General features: G+C 34.2%; 1 protein-coding gene across 1 annotated transcript in view; it reads left to right on the top strand.

Annotated features, from left to right (window-relative positions):
• Window positions 1-675: 675 nt before the first annotated feature.
• Window positions 676-26,510, top strand: part of LOC133337089 (serine-rich adhesin for platelets) — a 37,962-nt gene continuing 12,127 nt past the window's right edge. Inside the window, exons 1-3 of the mRNA XM_061545354.1 lie at window positions 676-873; window positions 12,835-12,946; window positions 13,272-13,842. Coding sequence (XP_061401338.1) covers window positions 761-873; window positions 12,835-12,946; window positions 13,272-13,842 — 796 coding nt within the window. The 5' untranslated portion in view covers window positions 676-760. The remainder of the gene's footprint in view (window positions 874-12,834; window positions 12,947-13,271; window positions 13,843-26,510) is intronic.

Genomic DNA, 26,510 nt, shown 5'->3' with positions numbered 1-26,510 from the left:
TTCTCATCTTTTTTCTTGTATTTTCCCGATAAAACACTAAAAAATCCCTAACCTAGTTTTTCTATGAAATTGTAAACCGAGTGGGCCTTGTGTGTCAATAAAGTGGTGCATAATATTAATAAAGCTGAAGCTCTCGTCCTTTTTGTAAACACCACCACCTATTAAGCCGATTGAAAACAAATCGTCGATTTAAGAAGTAATGACAATATTAGTCATAAATTATTTATTGTTTAATTGAGCAGAAGTCCATTTAAAAATATACAGCTTAATGAATTCCGATTTTATTACTCGGACTTAAACGCATTTACCACTTACCTTCATATGGTGGGATTGAACTATTTCTTTTTTCGTTTCTTTTTTTGCGGCTTAAATGATTTTCCATTTAAGACCCTCTTCGAAATGTACAAATCGAACAAAGCAAACAAAACTGGCTTTTTCACATTGTTTATTTACAATTAAGCAGTAATTAATTATTATTTTACCTATATCGATGTACGTTTTTTGTTTGCCTTTTAGGTGTGTTATCGAGTAGACGACCACTTTTTCAGTCAGCCAGGCTGTTAGTATGTCTGTGTGTTATTAGCCACATAGCATGTCTTGAATATTAAAATTGTTTTACACTCTTGTTAATGATGTCGTCTTAAATTGTTGTGTTTTCTTTCTTTTTGCAGTAACCGCTATTGTCGAATATGATTATACGGCCAAGGAGCCGGATGAACTTGATCTTGTGAAAGATGCAATAATACACAGTATTAAACAAATGCCCGGCGGATGGTGGGAAGGTACTCTACAGTCGTCTGGCAAAACCGGAATGTTTCCCGATAATTTTGTACGTGTCGTCGATATGAATGAGGATAATACTGTCGTGCTAAGGTGAGTAATATAAATACTGTACAGAATGTATCGAAAATACTAATTTTTTCATTAAGGTCATTGCTGGGGCAAGGTATCAAATAAACAGAAGAATGTGCACTTTAAACTTCATGTCGGCTCTTACAAATATAGCTGCCGCAAATTTCATGTTTTCAATTTCAATTTCATTTCATTTCATTTATTTCATACAATGTAATATAAAAAAGCCAGCATGGCCAATAACTTATATTAACTTATATATAAAAAAAAAAATAAAAACCCAAACAAAGAATAAACTAAATAAATTAAAAATACATAACAGCAAAAAACAAAATTCTACATAATGAAATTTAATGCAAACCGCTAACATAACAGATTCCAAACAAGAACCCCAATCCACTGCACTCTACTTAACTGTTGCTAAGAAAAGTGGAGGGGAAAGGAAGCTTAAGGAACCATACATATAAATATACTATATATTCCTCTCGAGCCCAAGAGCAATATCAGAACCACAGACATTAAATTCCATATGTATAAATCTATAACATAAATGCTAACGAACTTAAATAAAAATGGCTCCCCAGCCAAAAATTAAAAAAAAAAGACAAAGTACCATTATGCAACCTGTAATCAGCGATTTCTTCAAAGCCAGCTTCATCAAATACGAGACAAATGCCCAAACAATTCCCTCCTATACGCAAAAGTGGAAGAGGTAAACTTACGAAGGCTCAAAGGGAGCTGATTCCACGATCTTACGACTCTAACTACAAATGATCTTTCACAAATTGCAGACGAAAACCTCGGATACAACAACTGAGGGTTCCGAGAGGATCTACACATCACAAACCTACTACACAGTGGTAAATCAACATTTCTCATAATTCTATAATAACACAAAAGGATACGATATTCAACATAAGTATAAAAGGATAGGCCAAGAAATTTAACAACAAATTGGGAAACATGATGACTACGACCCAAACCATATACATAACGAACAATGGAGTTAACAACCTTTTGGAGCCGATGCAAATGACCAGAATTAGAGCCCGAAATAACCTCCAAACAATAGTTAACCTGAGACATCAACAACGACATAGCTACCTTCACCCTAACACCAAGAGGCAAATATGCTTGGACACTATAAAGCCTCCTAAGCTGGAATCGCACACGGGACAACAGAAGATCAATGTGGGTCGAAAAACTAAGTTTGGCATCAATAATTACACCCAGGCACTTCATTTCACCAACAATATTAATAGTAAAGGAACTAACGCAAATATTAGGCATAGAACCGTCATAACAACAATTGAACAAAACAGCTTCAGTCTTATCCCAGTTTATATCAAGACCATTGGAAGAGATCCACATAGAGAGAGATTGCAACGTTGTGTTAGCAAGATTCTCCAACCTGGCGAGATCAGCACTCCTAAAGAATACATGTATGTCATCCGCATACAAGAAGAGACTACAATCACTAGCAGTAACAGAATCCATGATGTCATTAATGAACATAATAAAAAGTAATGGGCCCAGTACAGAACCCTGCGGGACTCCACACCGGATTAGACCAACATCAGATTGGACACCCTTGTGCACAACAAACTGGGATCTACACTCCAGATACGACGAAATTAGTCTACAGGCCGAAACGGAAAATCCAAATTTGACTCTAAGCTTGCGAATAAGCAGCGCGTGGTCAATTGAATCAAAGGCCTTAGACAAATCAAGACCAACAAGAAGACCAACATCAGAACCATCAAAAACATCACGAATAACATCAGTAAGGGATAATAAGTGTACCGTAGTACTGCAGCCACGCTGAAAACCATACTGAGAACTACTCAGGCATTTGTGATCACCAAGAAACTCCAAAATAGCATCTTTAATAATATGCTCAACTATCTTAGACATGGCCGGCAATACACTTATTGGACGCAAGTTAGACTGACTGTATGAAGACCCTTTCTTCGGAACAGGCACCACACGAGCCACCTTCCAAGCTTGCGGGAAGGATGACGTCATAAAAATACAATTAACAAAATGCAAAAAGTGAACAGATATGTATGGAAAAACACTCTTAAAAAATTTAATAGGAATGCCATCAAAACCTACAGCTCCAGACTTAATTTTGCGGAGAGCACTTTCAACATCCTCCATAAACACGCAGTAAAACCTAAATGACTCTCGAACCAAGGCACCATCAATTCCTACACTCACACCAGGATTAGATTTGCCAACATTACAAAAGTAATCATTAACAGTATTAACATCAATAAAAGGAACATCATCACCACAATCCAGACAACCAAAGGACCTAAGAGACTTCCATAATTGACTACTGTTCATACGACCGAACAACTTTCCATAATATTTTCTTCTTTCATTACGCATAACAGCCTTGCAACGATTTCTGCAGATACAATATATACGTCTATTGTCATCAGTAGGCCTTCTGCGCCATTCAAAGTAAGCTAAATCCCGAATCGAACGAGCTGACTTCACAACATCAGAATTCAACCACTCATCATTTTTGGGGCTAATATGACGAGTAGCAAGAGGAACAAAAGACAGCAAACTCTGAAATAACGTCTCAAACAAGGCCAGTTGGCTGTTTACGTTACTGGTGAGATACAGAGGAGAAAAATCAAAATTAAACACAAAATCACAAATACCGACCCAATCCGCATTACAAAAATCAAGATACTCGATTACCTTCTCTTCAGCAACTACAGGCAAATCAATCATCCCAAAGATAAGCGCATGGCGAGATATGCTAGGGCATTGCCCCTGCGAGGAAAAGCCCAGCCGCATGGGATCACTGATCAAACAATAGTCAATCAGCGAGGTAGAACTATGAGCAAGATCAAAGTGCGTAGGCTTGGAATTGTGGACAATAGAAAGCCCAAGAGACCTACATATGCCCCGCATCAACGTAGATTTCGAAGAATTAAATAAGTTACAATTAAAATCACCACAGACAAACACATTTGCATATGAATCAAAAATACCCTCATGAATGCTACGAAAGGAATCTACATCTCCATGCGGCAGGTATACAACGGCAACAAGCAACGTATATGCACCGAAACACAGCTCGACGCACAAAGACTCGCATACACCATAATGATCCGATTTAAAAACCACCTTATATGACAATCTGTCACATACATACAACATAACACCGCCACCTACACGTCCAATGCGGTCACTACGAAGAGCCTTATAGCCAGGAACTCTCAATGACCTCGATGAGACAGCTGAGTTAAGCCAAGACTCAGTCACACCAAAAAAATCAATTCCACTGCCAACAAGTAGACACTTTATCTCATCCAATTTGTTATTGAATCTAGACGGACGAATGCTTTGACAGTTCAAATGGGCATACGTAAGCTTACCATCACCACAATGAATGTTCTGCGTAAAGAATTGAGCATCGCTAATTACAGGCCCTAGATTCACATCAGGGCACATAAAAATTAAATAAGAGACTGGGGAGCATAATTATTAAAGTTCGATTAAACATTGAATGCATATCAAAATAATAATAAAAGAATAACAAATTAAACAATAAAGAATATACCAATTCAAAAAAATAAAATAATTGTTTTAAGAAAAATAATATTAAAATTCAGAAAAATGAGATCAACAATTATAAATATACATCACATGGCTATGTAACAGGAAACTGCACCGCCCCACAATCATTATCCAATACATTCCGCATCTGCGAATCTCGGGATCGATTGGCAAAATTAATAAGTTCCTGCTGCTCGAACCTAGTTTTCGTTCCATCAGGAAGAAGAACTTCAACCAAGGGCTGATCACCGTTAAGCAGCTTAAATTTCCTAATATGCTTCCTTTTAAGCAAATCTCTACAGGCATAGATAAGTTTGGAGGTCGACTTAATTAAGTGATCATTTATAAACACTCGAGACTCCACAATGCAATTCTCAATTACTTCCTTCAGAAGAATACGACCCTTTTTAGAGTAATTACGCATCAGTGAATCTCTATCCTGCACAGAGTTAAATTTCACCAACACCGCTCTACGGTCAGATATGTAACAACAGTGCTGCAAATCTCTAGGCACCAGTTGCATCCCACAAACCTTAGCAATATTTACAGTTAGCGCTCTAAGGTCTTTTATATTGTCCGGCAATCCTCTAATAATGACATTCGATCGATTCAGTCTGCGCTGGAGCATAGCATTATATAATTCCAATTCATGGACTCTGTCTATTAACTTCTTTTCCACACTAATAGAAGTGTTTTTCATTTCACTGACAGTTAACTTAAGATCACAAACGGACTGCTTCAGCTCAGTGATATTGCTCTTCACCTCAGAGAATTCAGCACTGTACAATTCAAAAAGAGCATCTGTTTGGGATTTAAACTCCTGCATACACTGTGCCATGTAAGCATCCATCTTTAGTTTCATGGTAGATAACATATCATTCTGCAAACTACGTAAGGCATCCGCATTAACAAGTGCAACACCATTATCAACAGAAGCACTAGAAACAGGCATCACACCAGCAACCGAACTAACACTAGCGCCATGATCAACAACACCAGCCACACCATCACCACCAGAAGCACGGATACATGTAATGCACGTATATCTCAGAGCCTTATTAACTCGAGCCTCACTTTCAGATACACCCACACAATCCAAGTGGAAGTAATTTGCACAGCCGGTGCATCCAATTTTGTATTTAGATTTTGCAATATGTTCATTGCAGACATTGCAAATACACTGCGACGGCATCTTCAGCAAAATAAACGCCAAAAAAACTGCAGCAACACGGAAAACCCAGCCAGAAAACACTTCAAGGATCACCAAGAATATATTGCTACTTAAATATAGCCAGGAACAACCGAATAAAACTCAAATTTCAAAACTTAAATTATTTTCCTTAAGAGCGCCAGAATTTATAGACTATCCATGTAGGGATCACAAACTCGAAAAAATTGTGGTTACGCTGAAGGTGCTAATTTTATTTTATTCAATAGATTCCCAAAGCAAATTGGCTTGAGGTCTTAGTCATTCTTTCCTATGTAATAAGTTGACGCTGTGGATTTTTGATAGATTATTGATTCCTGGCAAAAAATTATGTAAAAGACCTGTGTAACCATTGTACACAGAGCATCCTACCCGACTATGCCCTTAAAATGTTTATAACAAAATGTTTCATTTACAAAAAAAAAAAACATTCTGTTTTATCCTTGTTTATAGTGTAATGGTATACGAATTGTGTGTTTAGTAGTTGTAGTTCTATAAATATAAAATATTGTTAGATCTCAAAAAAGTGATTGAAAATTTGGTCTTATAAATCAAAGAGTTCTCAAAAAAACTAGTTTTATGCCGTTGATAGTCCTCTCAACAAACCTAATATCATACATACAATGATGATACAAAAACTAAAGCACCTAAAATTGCAAACTGAGTAAATGACCTGTAATTTTTTTAAAAATAAACTTGTAGTAAAAGTATATTTTCAGAAATAAATAGATCATGTATACACTTTTAATAACAACTTATATAGAAAACTAAATTGACCCAATTTTTCCGTGGTCAAAACTAAAGTAACTTTTTGATTTTTTCTTTTTAACAATTAAATTTAGATAGTAATCGACAGCATAACCATTATTTTTCATTACGATCTTTCTATAGGGTAGAGATCTTATTATTGTGCTGGCCATTATAAAACCCTGAGTTTTGTCTCCCTTTACCAATCTTTAACATGTTCGGGTGTCTGTTAATGATTATTGTCAAGCTGAAACACCCAAACAAACAATTTTTTTGATCTTCTCATGATAGTTTTTTCGTGTCTGATTCTTTAATATTAATTTAATATATATATATATATATATGGGCAATATTGCCAATTTTTTAACATAGCTGAAGCGGAGGTCCACCCCTTTATAACTTGGGAACTACTTAAGTATATGGTATAAAGTGAATAGTTTTGGGTTAATTGATCTGTCGTTGCAAACTGTTCATGATATTGACCTCCAAACTTTATTTTGGTGGAAGCTGTGTCTACTTTAATGTAAAGAAATGTGTAAAAAGACGTTAAGGCGAACCAGTTTTTTTATGTTATCTATCGATTTGTGACTAAGCCACTCATTGCACGGTCTTCGTGTCAAAATGGGGACTACGCCCCTTATGTATCATTTTTCAAAATTTTAACTGCATCTTGCTTTAAATGATGCTGACATTTTGAAGCTCGATTTTGAGTGTTTTTTTAATTTTACTTCTAGCTTTAATACGCAAACAGGAATTTATAAAAATCGATTATAAGATTATTGTAGTCGCGAATCTGCGTAATTTGTTATGTATTTTGTGTATGTAGTATGCACAGCTTCAGAGTAATACTCATCCGAAGGTGCGAATTTTGTGCGATCAAATTTCTAAAAAACCTATTTTTCGGGCCAAATTTTTAGATCTGTCAACTGAATGATATGGGTACCAGCGATCAATAAGGTTTTTTACGTTTCGTGAAAATCCATCTACTAGAACGGCGGGAACTGGTCTTCCAAAAACACGAAATTTGGCAAAAAATGTTTTTGAAAATATCGCGGATTTATTTGCGTTTTCTGTGTATCATTTCCGCTTCAATAAATGACCTCATACGGATTTTGATCTTTTTCGAAAAGAGAACTTTAAAAACTTCAGCCGAAAGAGATATGTACGCAATTTATCTCAAAAATAGATTTTGCTGGCACATCCATGGTTCTTAATCATAGGTGCCCAAAATTAAAATGCGTTAGTATGTGTGAGAGAAAACAGAACAGTACCGAACAAAATTGTGTGTACATTTTGGTGGTCGGAAAAATTACTGAAGAATTTAACTTTTGTTATTATATAATTGAAATCATTATTAAAAATGTTTTTATATGAATTACAAATTGTATATGTCACAAAAATCTAAAAAAGAATATAAAGTAGCATATACCGAGATAATAATCATATTGTAATACTAAATATTAATAGTAAATACTACGATAATTATCAAATATTTAATTCTTTCAAAAAAACAGCAATTGTTCTGTTGTTTTTAAACATACAAAACGCATTTTGAATAATAAAATAAAAATCCAAATATACTGAAACACTTTTAACCCTAAGTGTTATTTCGTCGATTTTCTAGTTGTGCGGACACGGAGTCGTGCGGGCACCCCAGCATGTGTTCATTTGTTGCCTGTCAAACAACGACTGACTGAAAGAGCATAACAATGCGTGTGAGTAGGCAGCTACTTTAAAGTATACTGATGGGCACCATAGTTCTTAATGGACCACATTGAAATGGTATAGATCGATGTATTTTTTTAGGGTGCACACCGAAATCGGATGCGCGTTAATGGCATATGGAGTTTTCGGAAATTATTCGCGTTTTACGATTTTTTGGGTACTTCAATGCGACATGTGGCACATCTTAGCCGTCAAATGAAATTTCGCAAAATATACATGGATTGGAAGATAAACTTCAGTACTTCCTGGAAACCGCATGCGCATCAAATGATTTTGAGAATTACGCGATTTAGACGCAATTTATCTCAAAAATAGTGTGAGCTGGCACATCCATGGTTCTTAATGGACCACATTGAAATCGGTATATATCGATGTATTTTTTTAGGGTGCACACCGAAATCGGATGCGCGTTAATGGCATATGGAGTTTTCGGGAATTATTAGCGTTTTACGATTTTTTGGGTACTTCAATGCGACATGTGGCACATCTTAGCCGTCAAATGAAAATTCGCAAAATATATATGGATTGGAAGATAAACTTCAGTACTTCCATGAAACCGCATGCGCATCAAATGATTTTGAAAATTACGCGATTTACACGCAATTTAAAATGTATATTTTATAATATTATTTTATTTTAAGATTTATTCCTATTTATAGAATTCTAAGATTTATCGGAAGGGTCTTGATATAATCCGCAAGGCGTATACTTATACACAAAAAGTGATTATTATATATGCCAATTTTTCGGCGAAATTCGGGTAAAATAGCAGAATAACCCCAACATTTTTTTCTGAAATTTCTTGTATACAATTAAAAAAATAAATATGATGACATTATTTTTTCGAACCAAAAACAAATATTTTTCCTCAATATCTTGTTTTGTTGTCGCTGTGATTTAGAAACCGCTACACGGACTTGTGTGATTTTGATATCATTTGATTCATCATGGTGTTTAGATTATGTAGATATTTTTAAATTATTTTTTAGGTGTGTGTATGTCATTAATATAATGAAAATATTGATGTAATCTGCTATATTTTTTTATTTTTCCCATATTTCGCGAATATGTGCAACTTTATCGTGATTATTATAATATATTCATATTCTTATTTTACGGAGGAAGATATATATCAACGTTTTTGGTCAATATAATAAACGGCGTAATTTTAAGATTTTTTTCTTATGCCCAAAATTAAAACCTCGAAAACTTTTGCGCGCATCAACCAAAAATTTGATCGCGAACGGTTTCGGAGTCAGAAAATTTTTCTCTATATGTGTACCAAAAATCATTGATGTGCCACAAAAACAAAAAAGCTGATTTTTTGAAAATGGAATATTAAAAAATTGGCAATATTGCCCATATAAACTTTTGCATAAACCAATCTGGTTTTCCGACTTTTTTTCAGAAATAAGAGGGCTTTCTTGATGGTTTCCGGGCAGGTATACCTGTTACGATAGCTTGTCCAAGCTCTGTTCTTGATGTTATATCCAACGATAACCCTCTTACCAATTCCGTTGAACTTTTAAATGGGGAATTTTTAATACTTTTACAATTAGTTTATCAGTACGATATGTTCCTATGCAGCTGAACTGTCACTGCATAAAATCAACTTATAATTCGAGAAATCACTGATTTATGCATGGAATATTTTTTTGAAATAATATTCTGTGCTAAATTCTTTTCACACTCTTTGCCAATTAGCTGTTTTTATCGGAGTTCTGTATTTGTTTCTAACCATTTTTATATTTTTTGGCAGTAATTCAAAATTGAAAACCAAACACATCTTATTTTAATGAAATCCTTTTAATGCTGATGTCAGAATGCGCGCGAGAAGCGATGCTATGATATGCCGCTAGACGACGCTATATAAACCTCTGCGTGTGTTTTATTATGGCATAACGCAAAAACTGTCAGAGTGGATGCTACGCTACAAGCGAGACAAAGCGAGTGCAAGCGATAATGCGTGTTGTGCAATGGTTTATAGCAAGAGCTAGCTTTGGCTCTTTTTGAGTTTCTTTGTTTATTATTTTAATTTACCGCTATTGATCGGTTTTTGGCATCGTTCTCTTGCATCTTATCGAATTTTAATGGCATGGATGAATCTGTCGGGATTTTTGTGGACTCAATTCCAAATTTAATTAAATAATAACAAAATAATTTGGAAAAAAATAAAGAAAATCGATGCAGAAATATTTGTTAATTTCATGAATTTGCTTTTAAAAATAGCTTTGAAAATATTTTGCGATATGAAAAATTCTTCCTCTGAATCCTTCTTGAGTCAATAAACACGAGTTTACAACAGAAATAGGCGATGTAAACCAACAACACGCTTTACTCTCTATAGCACTCACTCTGACATACTATAGCATTGAAGTAGCATGAACTATTATAGCATGTAGTATCGCATCGCTTCTCGCTTGCACTCTGACGTCAGCCTATAAATGATCTATAAGACTCGAAACAGGTGTAGAAACCAAAACATAGTAATTATAACTATAAAAATAAATTATATTTAAGGTCTTATCTGTACAGTAGAGTTGCTTTTGTTTTGTCCAAGCAAAAATTTGTACAATTTCCATACCCATAAATTATTTTTTATTAAAAAATTAATTTTTCATTACTGCTTTTGTTTTTTTAGTGAATAAAGTAGCTGATTTAAAACTGAAAAAATCAACACGATATGTTTATTTTTGGGAAAGTTTTACGGCATTTATTATCAGTTGCTTTGGTTTAGGCCACCAGTGTACCTTGGGTAGTAGGGGAGACTGGGGCACCTTCGGCACTTTTTTTTAGAGCTCTATATCTCAGTACTTATTCAAATATATAAAAACTTTATGGCTGATTATTGTCCTCTGACACTTAATTATAAAAAATAGTACCAAAAAGATATAAAAAAATAGTATTAGTTAAAAAATTTTACAGTTTTGTAAAAAAAGTCAAATTCGCCGAATGTGCCCCAATCCGGGGTAGCTTCGGCAGTTGATGAGGCACATTCGGCACCATAGTCATAGCCGGGTAATTGTCATCGCTATCAGTCTGGTTGAAATTCTGATCCTCTAAAGGCTCTATTTGGTTTTAATACGCCACACAATGTTTGAATTATAGGGCTTTTTCTCTAGCGGCGGACGTTTACATCTCAAGGTCGCACACACCATCAGAAATAGGGATTTTCTCTCGCATTTTCGACAATACAAGCACGTTTTATCTTATATATGCAATTTCGAGCCATATTAAAGGATTAGTTTTAAAGACAAACTCAAAAACATTTTAAGGAAATAATATTGCACAATCTGTATATGGCCGAATGTGCCCCACTTTAAAATGACGAATGTACCCCGAATGTACTTTTTATAGTTTTTTTTTCATTTTTTTTCGATTAGATTTGTAAAAACATTATATTTTTAAATATTTTTATAATAATACACATCGTAGTTAACCACTTTTTAATAATATTGTCTTAAAAATTTTAAAAGTTTTATATACGAAATACTTACGAAATGGAATTGAAATATTACAGAAACATATATAAAAATACAAAAACCTATGTATCTAAATAAGCTTATTAGCTATAAATTTCAAACTTTGTGTCAGTTATATATTTCGATATTCGATACCTATGTATCGAAACTAGTGATACGGTAAGAGCTTCATATCGAAAACGCGATTGCCAAAGGTGCGTTTTATAACTCTAATAGTCTTCCAAAATAAATTCTAAAATCCATACTTCTTTAAAATATATTCCTAATGACCCCAATAGTATGTCAATTTATTCCTTAAAAGAATCCGAACTTGAAGCTATATTCTTCAAACGTTATAGGTGGAATATAATAAAGCTATTAATAGTCTGGGAACGATTTTCTTAAAAAAAGTATATACTTATAACACTGAGAATTATTTACAAAATACTTTTTTTTTGAAATAATCCATGTGGAATTCCCCTAGGTGGAATATAATAAAGCTATTAATAGTCTGGGAACGATTTTCTTAAAAAAAGTCTATACTTATAACACTGAGAGTTATTTACAAAATATATATATATATATTTTTAATAATCCATGCATATGGCAATGACTCACAATGCTTTATAAGTATTACATAAAAGGAAACTGAAAATCCTTAAAAATATTTCAAAAAATTAACTTATAAAATTGTTAGTTCTATTATTAAAAGATTAACGCTTACGATAATGGCAGTCCTTTGAAAACTCAGCATTTTTTCCATTGGTAGTCCTTCAAAAAATATTATTTAAAATATCCAAGCTTTTGATATTGTAGTCTAGTCGTACAAAAACGCTGTATTTTACCACTGATAGTATTTCATTTTAAGTTAAGTTCTTTAGTATTTAAAAAATGCTGTTATAGCACTGAAGTTATTTCAGAAAATATAGACGGAATTTCAAGAAAGTTTTTAAAAAATCCACGCCAATAGCACTGATAATTCCTAAAAAGTTAATTATTAACAATTTTAAAATTCATGTCTGGTGTTCTAAAAATAGGTACTTGTTAAAAATATAATAAGCATTCCTGGATATGATTAATTACTAGTATAATGAATATATTTCAACCACTTATTCAATTCACTTTGTTTATCATATGTCACATAGGTCGAAATACATATGTAAATGTTACCATATTACATTGTTATTGTCACATTATTTCTACACATAAACTAATTGCCTGTATTTATGTCTGATTCTTATTCTTCTTCTCGTTTTCTTACAGAGACAAAACATCGACAAGTAATCGACGCTGTAAAGTTATCTACAGTTATACGCAAGTCAATGATGACGAACTATCACTGGCTGTGGGTGATGTCATTGAATTCCTTGGGGAGGTTAGTAAATAAACAAACAAAACAAGAACAACACACACAACTTTAAACAGGAACAGTTAAAACACACCCTCCGAAGGAAACCCACATGCACGGAACACATAGTAAAACAGCTGTAGTCATTTCAACTCGGAACAACTAAAGCAATTCCTTTCGGTTCGTTGGTTGCTTTGGTTAGTTGCATTTCCTTCTTGAGGGGTTATGTGTTGTGTACTGGTTTCCAACGACTGTTGCTGTGGCCTCAATTTAACAATTTTTCATTTAATTTTTAATTGGCTACTTCGTCTTATTCTTTTTCGTTTTTGTGTCGTTTTCTGTGAATATTTAGGTTGAAGAAGGCTGGTGGCGTGGACGTCTTAATAATAGAATCGGTGTTTTTCCTTCGAATTTTGTTAAAGTCATAGAACCATCTCCGGTGTTTGCCAGCAAACGGCCACCATCGTTAGCAAAACCAACAACAATAACAGGCACTGGCAGTGGGACAGTGTTGAGTTCTACGGCAATATTGAACACAGCAACCTCATCATCTATTGTGGCATCGTCATCATCAACATCCTCCTCCTCAACCACAACAACGAAGAAATTGAATCGCCTTAGTTTTCATAATTCCAAAGAGGATCTACTAAATTCCGGCACCACAATTGCGGCCAATTCGACAGCAACCTTGACGGCTGCAGATGATGTGGCTCCCAGTTTACCACCGAAACCCCAAAGAGAGCATTGTCGTGTGGAATTCCCCTATGCACCACAGAACGATGACGAATTGGAGCTGAAAGTGGGCGATATCATTACCATTCATAGCATGGAGTTGCCCGATAAGGGCTGGTGGAAAGGTGAACTGAGAGGCAAAATTGGTGTATTTCCTGATAATTTTGTTAAGCTTATAGCACCGACAGAAGGTGAGTCACCACCACCCAATGCAATATAAATCAGTTAAATTTTTATGACTTTTCGTTGTTCTGTTTTATTTCTATTTATTTGTTGAGCTTTATCAAGAAAAGAAAAGCGAAATGATTTTAGTTTTGTTTGTATTTTTTCCTAAGTTTTTGTTTTTCTATTTTAGTTTTCATTTTCTTATCAATATTTTGGTTTAAATCATTCCATAACTAGTAAATATTTGCCATAACAATTGCGAGTCTTTGCGCACACAATCGGTCATTGTAATATGAGCCAACCTATGGCTCATGGGGATACCAACGACGCATTCAGTTCAGTTTGATTCGGTTGAGCTTTGTGTGCATTGCAAGCAAGCAGCACGTGTTGTGTAAATTAACAATTGTATGTCAATTTAGTGAATTTGGGGTTGTGCGCGGTGTGGAGTGTCATATTGTAGGGGGAACTATATAAACAAAAAAACTTTGCCCTCTTTATATCGCGATACACATGTGTGCCACTGAAAATGTAGGCTATACATGGATATCAAATTCGCAAGACCTTATTAGAAATTCAATGAAAAAATATTGCGCTGTCAAATTGTAAACAGTGCTGTGTGTGATGCAATATTATGTGAGATGGCTATTGTTGCCATCTATTCCCATACATAGTGTAATCTTTTCAAGGTGTAATATTTTTTTGAATATTTTATAAACTATTTTGTTTTTTTCAAATGTTTAAACGAACAAAATAAATGTATGGGAAAGAGCGGTACTTTAGTGGTGGATATTTATAAGATAATAATAAGATTATGTTGTCAAAGATGAAAATATCACGTGAAACATAAGTCGCACTAAGTTTTGGGTGTAACGTCATAACAGTTTTAATCATAAATTAACTTTTTGCAAATTCTCTAAAATGTCACTATAAGGACATAAATAAATAATAAATATAGATTTTAAGACGAACTGTGTGTTTTTGGACTATATGTGAAATGTTCATAGTCTTGAACTATATTTGAAATTGACCATCGAGGTCCCTCTTGTGATCTAGTATTTGCACAAGTCACTTATTTGGCCCAAGGATGAACCCTATTGGGGGAAATTGGTTCATATTTAGATATAGCTTCCATATATTATCGTCCAATTTTATCTAAGTGGTGCAACAATCACCAAATATTAGTCCGATTGGGGCAAAATTTTACACAGCTTACTGAAATAGGTCCATATTTATATATGCGAAGTTTTGTGGAAATCGGTTCAGATTTAGATATAGCTCCCATTGTATATATATTCGTGCGATTTTATGGAAATGGTGCAACAAAACACCCAAATGATTGTCTGATTGAGACAATATTTTGCATAGCGTACTGAATTGGGACCATTTTAATGTCTGTGAAGCTTTTTTGAAATCGGTTCAGATTTAGATATAGCTCCCGTATATAGTTTCGTCCAATTTTATTTAAATAGTGCGACAACATTTTGTGCATTGTACTGAGTTAGGTCCAGATATACAGATTCGAAGTTTTGTTGAAATCGGTTTAGATTTAAATATAGCTCACATTGAAGCACCGAAGAGCATATGTTTGTTCGATTTACACGAAATTTAGAAGAGGCGAGGTTTAGAGTTATGTGTATTATCGGATGTAGATATATCTCCCATATATATTTTCCTGTGATTTTATTAAATTATGCACCGAGGAGCCTACATCTGTTCCATATACACGAAATTAAATTGTGGGCTGTGCTCCATGCTGCAGCATACCAAATGATATATGCCATGGTTGGTTTAAAAATGTGTAAGGTTCTAATTGGTTCAAATATCTATGTAGATGACACAGTTATTGTCGTCCGATTCCATTTCAAAGGTCCTCCAAGTATATGTCGTTTATATCTACAGTATATTGTATAAATTAGCATCATCCTCTACATGCCTTTTCTAGGAATTTTTCTCTTTTTTTAACAAGAAACTTAAATGTCGTTTAAAATGTATACAATCGATAAAAAATAATACATATCAATTATGATTGATATAATCATAATTCGTTGTTCAATTGATGTCAACGATTCATATTTTCTTAAGTGAAAGTTTAACTTAAGCTCTCATTTTTTTGCCCGCCTATGAGACTATATACAATTTACTAGTTTGTATATAATACTGGAATTCATTTATGTATGCAGTAGAAACTATTGCAACATTTCAATATTTCATTTTATTTCCACACATAACATAAAGGAGTTTTTTTGTGTGTGAGAGTTTTTGCTGCTGTCATATCAATAATCATTTGTATTTCCATTAAATACGATTAACTTGTTGGTGTGCGTTTTGTTTTTTTTTTCTGGGTATTTATTGTTGGACGAAGAAAGCCAGCCGTCATTAAAATATTATTGCAATACCCACCCCCCGTTCATGTTATCAGGTAGCTACTGCTCGCTCAGTTAGATGGCTTTGGCTAGCAAACCATCATTTGTTCGAAATCATCATAAACTAGTAGAAAATACACTAAACAAAGAGACAGGAGACAGCCTGGTCGAGCGATGTAACGACGAAATAGTGGCAGTTGCCACCAGCACCAAATTCCAACAAGAAATATTTTTAAATAACCAATACCACCACTGACATGGGAGGAACGAACGAACGAACCAACATAACGTTGGTGATTGTTGGCGTCTAGTTGAATTTTAATTTATTGATCGATATGTTGCAACAAATGATAATAATTGAGAAAAGGTTTTTTTTGTAGTCTTGCCAATTTTTTCAAAAGTAAAATGGCATAAATGTTTGGGCATTTACGAAAGGAATATTGGAGAGTTTGAAGTTAGTTGGAGGCATTGATTAACATCAGTGATTATGAATTAATATGTAGGAGGGCATATTAAGTTTAGCGTTTAGTTGGCAAGTCTTCTAACTAACATTTGAAAATAAGAATTATGCAAAAAAAATTAGTGAGTTTGATCAGTTTTACCACTAGTCTGTAAAATGGTTGGAATTCAGTTTATATGTCAAGGAAGCCAGCCTGGATGTAAAGATGAAATTCTCCTTGTCTTCCTTATCTCGCACTACACGATATCTACTGATCTATGGTTGATGTGAGCCTGTTGATTTTATCTAGATCGAGGTAATTTATTATTTCAAGGTCCACCAACCTTTCCTTTGTCAGAAGAAAATTGGTTAATCGGTCGGTAGTTATTCAGGCCACAATGACTACACTGTATAGCCTTGATATGAATGATAACTACAAGCAACCCCTAAACATTTTTCTTTATATAAGTTAATCCTATTATGCTACGATATGTAGAATATCTCAGAGTTTAGAAGCAGTCTTCGCATTTAAAATTGCTCTATTCGTCCTTCTGGAATTTCTCTAGGGAGGGATTCTCTTTAGTTCCAAAATTATTTTTTAATAATCCTGCTATGCGAGAAGAAACGTAAACTCGTCCACATCTGTGAGTTTAGATTAATACCAATAGCGCTGCTTTAGAAATAGTTTTAGTATTGAATATACCATCAACTCATTTAGTGTCAGATCAGATATATGAATAGAAAATAACACAAGTTTGGGATTGTGATAAAAATTGCATAGTATAGCCAATTTAATTTGGAATGTTATCTCTATTTCCAAACAACAACAATTTCATGACAATCACACGCTTTTATTCTTTTAGTTTTCATTTAGTTTAGTTACCCTTTTCTTTTCCTTTCCGTTCTTTCTTTTTTCTTATTATTTTTTCTTAACACAATAATAACTATATATAACACTTTCACACTTATCCTTGAACTTTTTACAGAATTCAGTTTGGAAAAGGCTTCTATTGAAGTCTTTGGCACTCGAATGGCCAACTTTTTCAATAATTTTTGTATGTAAAATAAACCTGAAAAAGGACTCAAAAAACAACGACATAAGATAATTTTCAATAGCCGATATTTGTTTTTGTCATAATAAAAGTAGTTGCGTTGTTTTTATTACTAATAGCTACATACATATATATAAAAATGCATAAATGCTAATAGTTTTTTTGTTCGTTTTGTTTAATAAAATATGCCAACAAGATCATTTATGCTTAACAAAGTGCTTGAAAAAAAAATACAGTAGTAGTAACATTTCCTGTTTCCCCGACTATTTTTAAAAATGGAAGCTCTTCATTGTCATTGTAGTGTTGAAGTAATTTTTGTAGTAACAGCAGCGCTTCATATCCCTATTGAAATGTCCGCATATTCCAATATCCTAATGATAATTTTTTTTCAAGAACTGTTAGATAACTTTCATATTATACATAGCAATAACCATCGTGTAGTAATTTTGTTATAATTGTTGAAATTACAATAGTTGTCATATTACCTTTTTGGTGCAAATGTTGTGTAAAGATGCACTCCATGTGACCATACCTCACCCATACAATTTTCATAATGTAAAAAATAATTATGATTCTCATAAAATGTGAAATGAATTTCAGATTTCAATAGACTGTGGACAATGTACCGATGCTTTTCAATTCCTTAGTGTTTTATCTAATGTCGGCATTTAGAGATGAAGTGCCATTCAGTATTTGTAATTCTATGAAATATACTACGAAGGGATTATCCCCTTAATAATCGGTGTATTAAAAAGTACCACAGTCAGAATATAGGCCGAATTACAACATCGTCAATCCGTGGCTTCGTTCGTAGACCACCTGTTGATGCTTAGATTTCATAGAGCTCTCCATTGACGAAGAATTCCGACGGAATAGTCTTGGATGTCTTCACGATTTCATCTGACGTATGTGTAGCAGAGTTGAATCAGCCATCATTGGTGAAGGTTGGAATGGGAAATTTGGTTGTTGTTGTAACAAAAAAGTATATAGTCGACCATGTGCTGCATTTCGAGTTTGCTCGAATGTGAAACATTTTCCCAAATTTGGTGTGCTCCATTCCGAATTCCCAAAAAAATATTGGGAATATAATTCGAGCACATATAGCCTTGTGGATTCAAAACGAAATGAGATCGTACGTGTTTTTCTGAGCACGTACAAGTTGAAAAGGAACGCTGACGTAATATTTAACGTGTTTTTACAATATTTATGTAAAAATTCCAGTATTCACATTAGTTTTTATAGTAAAATTAAAGAAAATATAAAAGTTCTCCTTTTATTAAAAACAGCGCGTAACATTTTTGAGATCAATTTGGCAACTCAACCACCATATGATCAAAATAAAAATAGAATCTATAAAACATCTACTTTTAAGATTTCCAATAGTCCTTCTAATAATGTTTCTTGCAGATGTGTGCACTTTATTATATCGATGTTGACAAGATCCATGCTCCACTTGTTTATAGGACGTCAAAAAAATGTTTCTAAAGCGTAACCACTGTCTCATAGAAGCCAACTATTTTGCGTACCATTTCCTCTTTTGTTAATGCTGCCTAGTTGCACTCATATGCCAAATAAAAGCATCATGACTGTATCTTGGTCTGCAGCTGTCCACAGCTTGCAAACACTTTGTCTTTCAGGACTTTCATTACTCTCCACAATATTTTACACATTGTTGTGCGATCAACACTTATATTTAAATCATTTGCCACTACCCTCTGAACCCCACCAACAGCCAGAAAGGTACCTGCTAACTGGAGGCTTTCGGGAATAGCACCCTTGTGTATGAAAGGACCCACTTCTCTCAAAATATCCATAAATGCTTATTTTAACACGTTCCAGTATCATTAGACTTTTTCTGGTAGAAACCAGGGCAATTAATAAGCCAGCAGGCATATTTTTTTCTTAATTTTGTTTGTAAACAAATTGCAAATTCCAATGAAACATATGTTTTTTATTGAACACATTTCGTAAGATATTGAACACAGCTATGCTTTCGAGTCGAACTTTCGCTCGAAATTGAGCACACCATTTTGCACAACATGGGAATTTAAAAAAGTATGGGAATTCAAAAACTCTCGGAACATGTCACATGGGCGAGTATGTGTTATGGATGTATGGTTCTGGTTCCTCTATCTCCAAATTCAAAAATGTTGCAACTTAAATGGATTGTGTCCATAGGAATTCAGCGTTAGGTGAGTCATCTTAGCTGGGCAGATGACGAGGTGCAACGTGTCGTGTGATCTTAGTCCATATGCAGAACATGTGTTAGGTATCGAGCAGTCAATTATTGCCCAATAGAAATTGAGGCGGTAGCACCATCGTGATTTTAGTTGAGCTAAGACTACTCTTGTTTGTTGTTGTAGCAGCTTTTACACAGTGGGCTAAGGTGACAGACGTTGGCCTAGTAAGACTCGGATCGTAGAACCCTCTGTCGTGGAAACGACTCGTGTTTGTCGGGGCTGCTTCAACTCTGTCGGGGATGCTTCAACTCTGCAGCGATTATTTGGGGTTAGTCTCACACGATATTGCTCTACTGCCTGAGCGAGTGCGTCTGTGTGAATGCCATTCAGACCTGTTTGATATGCTTCATTGGATCTCTAGGCTTGATTGGAACTCTCTCTCTCTCTCTATCTCTCTCTAGATCATGAAGATCTCTCCTGATGTGCCTGTGCGGGGGAGTTCTGACAATAACACCCAAGCAAGTACTGGCAAAATATAGTTGTGTCGATGGACGGGTAAGATCTTCGTCTCCTCATAAAGATGGTCCACTGGAGTAATTAGAAGACACCCTGTTGTTCTCAGGGCACCATTCGTGTAGGCCTGGATATTCTTCCACTGTGTATCACTTATATATACCGCATAGCTTACCGGCCTATGAATCTATTGTTTCAATAGGCAGATCATTGGCACCAACATCCACCTCAATGGCTTTTTTCGATAGAATCGGCTTGCCACATGCCGCAATGAAGTTAAGATTTCAATCTCAGCCAAGATCAATATTCTCTCCTAACCCTTTAATAATTCTTGTTGAGTTGGAGCAGTCAACTCTATTACCCTTGCGTTGACCACAGTAATATCCATGGCGTCATCCTCGTCCGCCAAGGACGAAAAATCCAAGAGGTAGGTCGGGATAATCTCTTGACTAAGATGGAATTTAGTGGTTTACTCAATAAAATTGAGGAATCCTCAAGGCTCGTATTGTAAACTGTGAAACATTGATTGGCACGAGGTCGTCTAACATCCCAACGTAAAAGATCCAAAACCTTAGAAATTGATTATTTAAGGGTGTCAATTTCGCCCTATAGCATTAAGCTTTGCCCATCGTAAGCGGTAATCATAATGATATCGGTCCATTGTGGGTAGATTCTTTTCTCCTTGTCGGAATTCTATTGTTTTATTTTCGAAAATCTGACGCTGTTAATTCTGTTCATTACTATTCCAAAAAAAGTGTTAAGAGAAAGTTCGTCTTCCCTGAAAAATATTTTAAATATTAAAAAATATTCATTAAAGTTTTCTTTTTTATGACCGGAAGTTTAAGCATTAAGTTTTTCAATTTTCGATACCCAATAAAATGTTATGTTTTGAAAACTTGTAACTAATTAATGAATGAATATATTCAGGTGTCATTTCCGCAAATAAATTATTTTCATTTGGCTAATTTAAAGACATACAACAACAACAATAACAGTAACAAACAAATGGACACTGGAACAAAAACTTATGTAAAGATATCATGGCAAAGAAACGAAAATGTAATTTGTTTACTTTTAATATTGCCACACGGAAATGGGTAGATCTGCTTGCTGTTGCAGCCGAACATTGGCCAATGAATGAATTTGCATTGAACAGGCAACACCAACAACAAAAACAATCACACGAAGACTGGAAAACAAGTTTGCAACATTTTGCATGTTTTTGTTAACTGCACTTTCGTATGCCAACCACCACCACCGCTGCCACTTATTGACATTTCACTGGAACATAAAGTCAACTCTTAATGCGCGCACTAGTAGTCCATGGCAAAGTCCATGTCACGGTAATCCATACAAAAGCAAACAAAAACAAACTCCAACTCCACCATCATTTGCACTGTTTGAAAATGTCAAAATAAAGTCAGGAAACAGAATTTAAACAGTTCCATCCACCACTAACCTACGCTCGTTCACTGCACAGGTCCACTTTACCGCTTAACCGTCGAAATGTAGTGTCACTAACATTGGCTGCAGAAGAAGAAGAAGAAGAGAAAAAAACAGCTACGGCCACAAACAAACCAATAACCTGAAAACATTTTGTTGTTGTACGGCGAGTGTGATCGAAACTAAAACTGGTTTTAGCCAAAAAAAAAAAAAAAACAAGAACTGGGAATCGTAGTAACGACAACAACACAAAACTGGCAACAGGGGCACGAAAAGTAGCAGCACAATTTGACTGCAGGAAATATTTCCAAATTGTTGATGCCTTCAAGTTAAGTTGTTCGGCAAGCTAATGTTGTAAATGTTGCCACATGGTTTTGAATTTATTAAGGAACATTTTGAAAAGAATATACATACATATATCCTTTGTTCTAAATGTTTTTTTAAATCTACGGTTTTTCGATTCCACTGAAAGACACCGGTCATGTGGTCATGTTAAGAATAGTAGTTTTGATACTCTCTATATCATGGGCGAATATAGACAAGAGAGGTAGGAATATGGAAATGGATTTACCATACCGTAAGAGTTATGACATTTGACTAGAAAGTAGGTGTTGTCTCGAAGATGACAACCACTAAGATACAAAAGCTCTGGTAAGATGTGTTATCTGCGATCCATAACAATTCGAAAACCTATACACACAACTTTTTGATATTCTAATATTTTCTTATTCGAATTTCAATTTGACGCATATATTCTAAATCATCTGGCAACATTCAAAATACACAATTCGTGCAATAGCGGATTTTTTCCCCGTTTTTTTTTCGTTTAGAGGACGATAACAGAGAAAAAAATGAATGGTCGGTTGTATGAGGATATTCCACGACTTTTTAGCTTCATTGTATTTCTAAGTACTACTACCACTGCTGCGCTGTTGTGTTTGTTGTTTGGTTTGTTATGCAATAAAAACAAATTTATGGCATCACATTTATTTGCGTAGTATTTATGGCTAAATGTAACGTTACTTGCTGCGGATAAGATGCCAACATAATCCGAACCCTTTTAACTGTATGTCTACATGTTAATATCAGCTTCTATATCCATGAACTAAAAAAGTGTTTGAAGTGTGTGTGCAGTGTGGTTTTTATCTTATGGCAGAGACAACACTGTAAACGTCTCTTGTTTTGCAACTCATTTTAAATATTCACACGTACAACATTAAAATTAATAAGAACAAAGAGAGAATGGCAAAAATATTAAATTTTCAATGGAAAACAATTTTAGACTACTTAAATGGGAAATATAATTATAAAATATAATACATCTCCATATAAGAAGGACGAATGATCATATATACATATAAGAAAAATCAAAGAAGGACCAATAGAAGGCATCGAGGTCTTTAATAAAGTAATACACCATGTTTATCTCTTTATGAAAATAAAGGTTTTGTATATAAATACCTCATAGTATTCTATATAATAATATTCCATATTCTTAAATATGTACACTGGTGGCCAATACTAAAACAACTGAAATTGCAATGGTAATACTTTTTCAATAATAAACATATGGTGTTTTTCAGTTTTAAATTCATTTAAAAAAATTTAAGCATTTATGCAAAATTCATTTTGAAATAAATAATAATGTATGGAAAAATTAAATAAAAAGCAACTCTACTGTACAAACAGATGAGCTGTGAAATTTTAGTTGTTTTTACCTTTATATTACCATTTTTTGTTTTATATAAAAATAACTAGTAACAAATACAGTACACCGACAAAACATCTAATTACCGGTGATTGTGAATATAATTTATCTCAGAATGTCATTTCGGAGAAATATTTCATGAATAAATCAGTGATTTCTCGAATTATAAATTGGTTTATGCAACTGATAATTCAGCACTGAGGAAAGTTTCAAAAGAACATATATTTGTTCTGATCAACAAATTGTCATAGTAGCAAAAAATACCCATTTAAGAGTTCAACGTTATCATTGGATATAACCTCAAGATCAGTGCGTGGACGTGCTATGGTAGCAGGTCTACATGCCCGGAAAACATGAAGAAAGGCCTTTTATTTCTGATTATCACTAATTTGGCTTTCACGAAAGCTCATATTAATTTGAATCGGACTTAGAGGAGAAATATGATGTTCTTGGGTGAAATAAAGTTTAATATTAAAGGCTCAGACAAGAAAAAAATACCGCGAGAATGTCAACAAATGAAAGGCTCAATTCGCTGTATTGCAAGGGTACTGGGTAGCATGGAGGAGCATCAATAATGGTATTGGGCTGCTTTACTTTGTATGGAGTTCGATCTATTTACGAGATTTATGAACTAATGGATCGGATTGTTTATATAAATATGTTTGAAAACGCTATGTTTCCCTTCGCTAAAGAAAATATACCGCTTGTTTGGGTGTTTCATGTTGAAACAGTTCAAAAATTGGTTGCGGGGGTCAAAAATCGGGGTTTTTAAGGGCTAGCACAAGCATCAGATCCTCACCCTATTGAAACATCTTTGTGGTATCATATATATCAAAATAAAAAACTAGTTTCACAAACAAACAGCTATAACTTCTTCCCAAAGGTTCAGGATGCGAGGAATAGTATACCCAAGTATCAAATTGAGCACCTTATAGATTCAGTACTTCGTAGGTGTACTGCCGTAATCAAAAATAATGGTTATGTTTTCGGTTATTAGCAAAATTTATATATTTATGAGGAAAACTCAAAAAGTTGCGTTAGTTTTGACCAATCAAAAATTGGGTCAAATTAGTGTTCCATGCAATATTTTTTATTTCAAAAAATAAAAAAAATGTCATTTAAATTATTTGCTTTTTAAAAAACAATATATTACCTATTTTTTTTTTCTTTAAAAAAATGTTATAGTTATAGACCATTTATTTGCTTTAGTTGTGGCCACCAGTGTATATTCTTACATATGTCTATATGTAAGAAGAATTCCCGGTTTCCCATATAGAAGAAGCTCTGGGTCCACGAGTTTTTTGTACCCTCAGACTTATGACTACTGAGGGTATATACACTTTGCTACGACAATAATGTACCTCATCGAAATATTGGTTTTTAGACCCCTCCAGTTTTGTTGAACCAAGCCCATTTCATCAATTTACAAATGTCCACCTGTCTGTAATTTTGGCGGGAAATGATTCCATGCAAACAAATCAAAACTTTTCCCATCATAATATTTTTACCAAAATTAGATCAAGTCAGAAAATGGGACTAATCGGTCAATTTCATATTTAATAAAAAAAATTTCTTTCACCTCTACCCTAGACAGGGATACCGTACACCTACGCAAAGCAAAAAAATCTAATATTCTTCTATATAAGAAAAGACTTATTTGCCTAGTGTACCCTGTGGTCTTATATAACCAATATATTTTGTTTCACTCTATCCCTTCTTGTGTGTCCAATTCATTTCATTTCCATCTATCTTCATTGCATACTTTTTGGTGTTGAGTTTAATTTCCATAAAAGCGCTAAAATTGTTTTAAACTGAAATGCTGATAATTTTTGTATTGTCTTTGTGGCGATTAATTAAAACTGAAAATGCCGACTACGCTACAAACTTCGACTAGAAAAGAAGGGAATAGAAAAAACAAAAGAAACAATAAAGTTACTATCAACCACAAACAACTATTGGCATTCCACTCAATAGAAACAAAAAAAAAAATTAAATAACCCAACGAATTTGAAAATCAAAACAAAAAAGAAAAGAAAAAACCAGTCTATAAGTCCCCCACAACCTCTGCTGCCACCTTCTCTCTGAGTTTCGTTGTGTTGTTGTTATTAGCAGCCCGTCAACAAGGTGGCTTGTTGACCATTAAGTAAGCATCGCATTAAGCTGTGACTGACTTGTAGGCTATTGAGAAATCTACGGGCATAAGACGTCATTTTGTTGTTGTCGTGTTACTACTTTTTTTTCTGTTTGTTGTCCCTCATTCTCCCACGAACATTTCATGATTTTTTAATAGATTATATTGGCTTGAATGGCTGGTTGGCTATTGGATGAGAGCACAAGAACATTCACAAAGAAAGCCATAAAACGTTGTATAAAATGTAGTGGCGGTAAGAAAATAAAGGGTAGAATCGAAATAAAAACCATGATGAAAAGAAAATCAAAACCATTTTGGTGGCTGGCTGGCTGCACATGCGCAGTGGGTGTGTGTCGGTGAGACTGAGTGTATTTCTTGTTTCTCTCACCCTCGACACGAAGTGTTGTTGAATCAGCGGTTAGATTCTTACATCAGCAGTGTGTTTTTTGAAATTAGAAATATTAGAAAGTAAATAGAAAGATATAAAATTAAAAAAATAGTTATGTGATTATGATGTTTATTTGCCGGGACTCTAGAATCGAAAACATCTTTAATGAAGAAAAATGTGGGTATTTTTATAGGATAAAGTAAGTGTTAAATATTGAAACTAATGCTGTAAATACCGCAAAATTGTAATTTTGTTAACATATAATTGTTAATTTTGTCTAGATTTCAATTTTAAAATTTCGTGTTTTTTAGGAGCTTTGTTCAGTGTAGGACCACTATGCAATTCTTTTGAATATCAAAAATATACACGTTTCCACATGTAGCTATTGAAGCCTAATGGTCACTTTACACGCCACCTATATAAACATTTTTCAATTCATATCTTTCTTAACTTCCTTTACTTTTAGATAAATTTCAA

This window comes from Musca vetustissima, unplaced genomic scaffold, assembly GCF_032173495.1.
Source record: "Musca vetustissima isolate MV318-11 ecotype Yass unplaced genomic scaffold, APGP_CSIRO_Mvet_v1 utg17892, whole genome shotgun sequence".
NCBI lineage: Eukaryota > Metazoa > Arthropoda > Insecta > Diptera > Muscidae > Musca > Musca vetustissima.
This window is presented reverse-complemented; position numbering and strand designations above follow the sequence as displayed.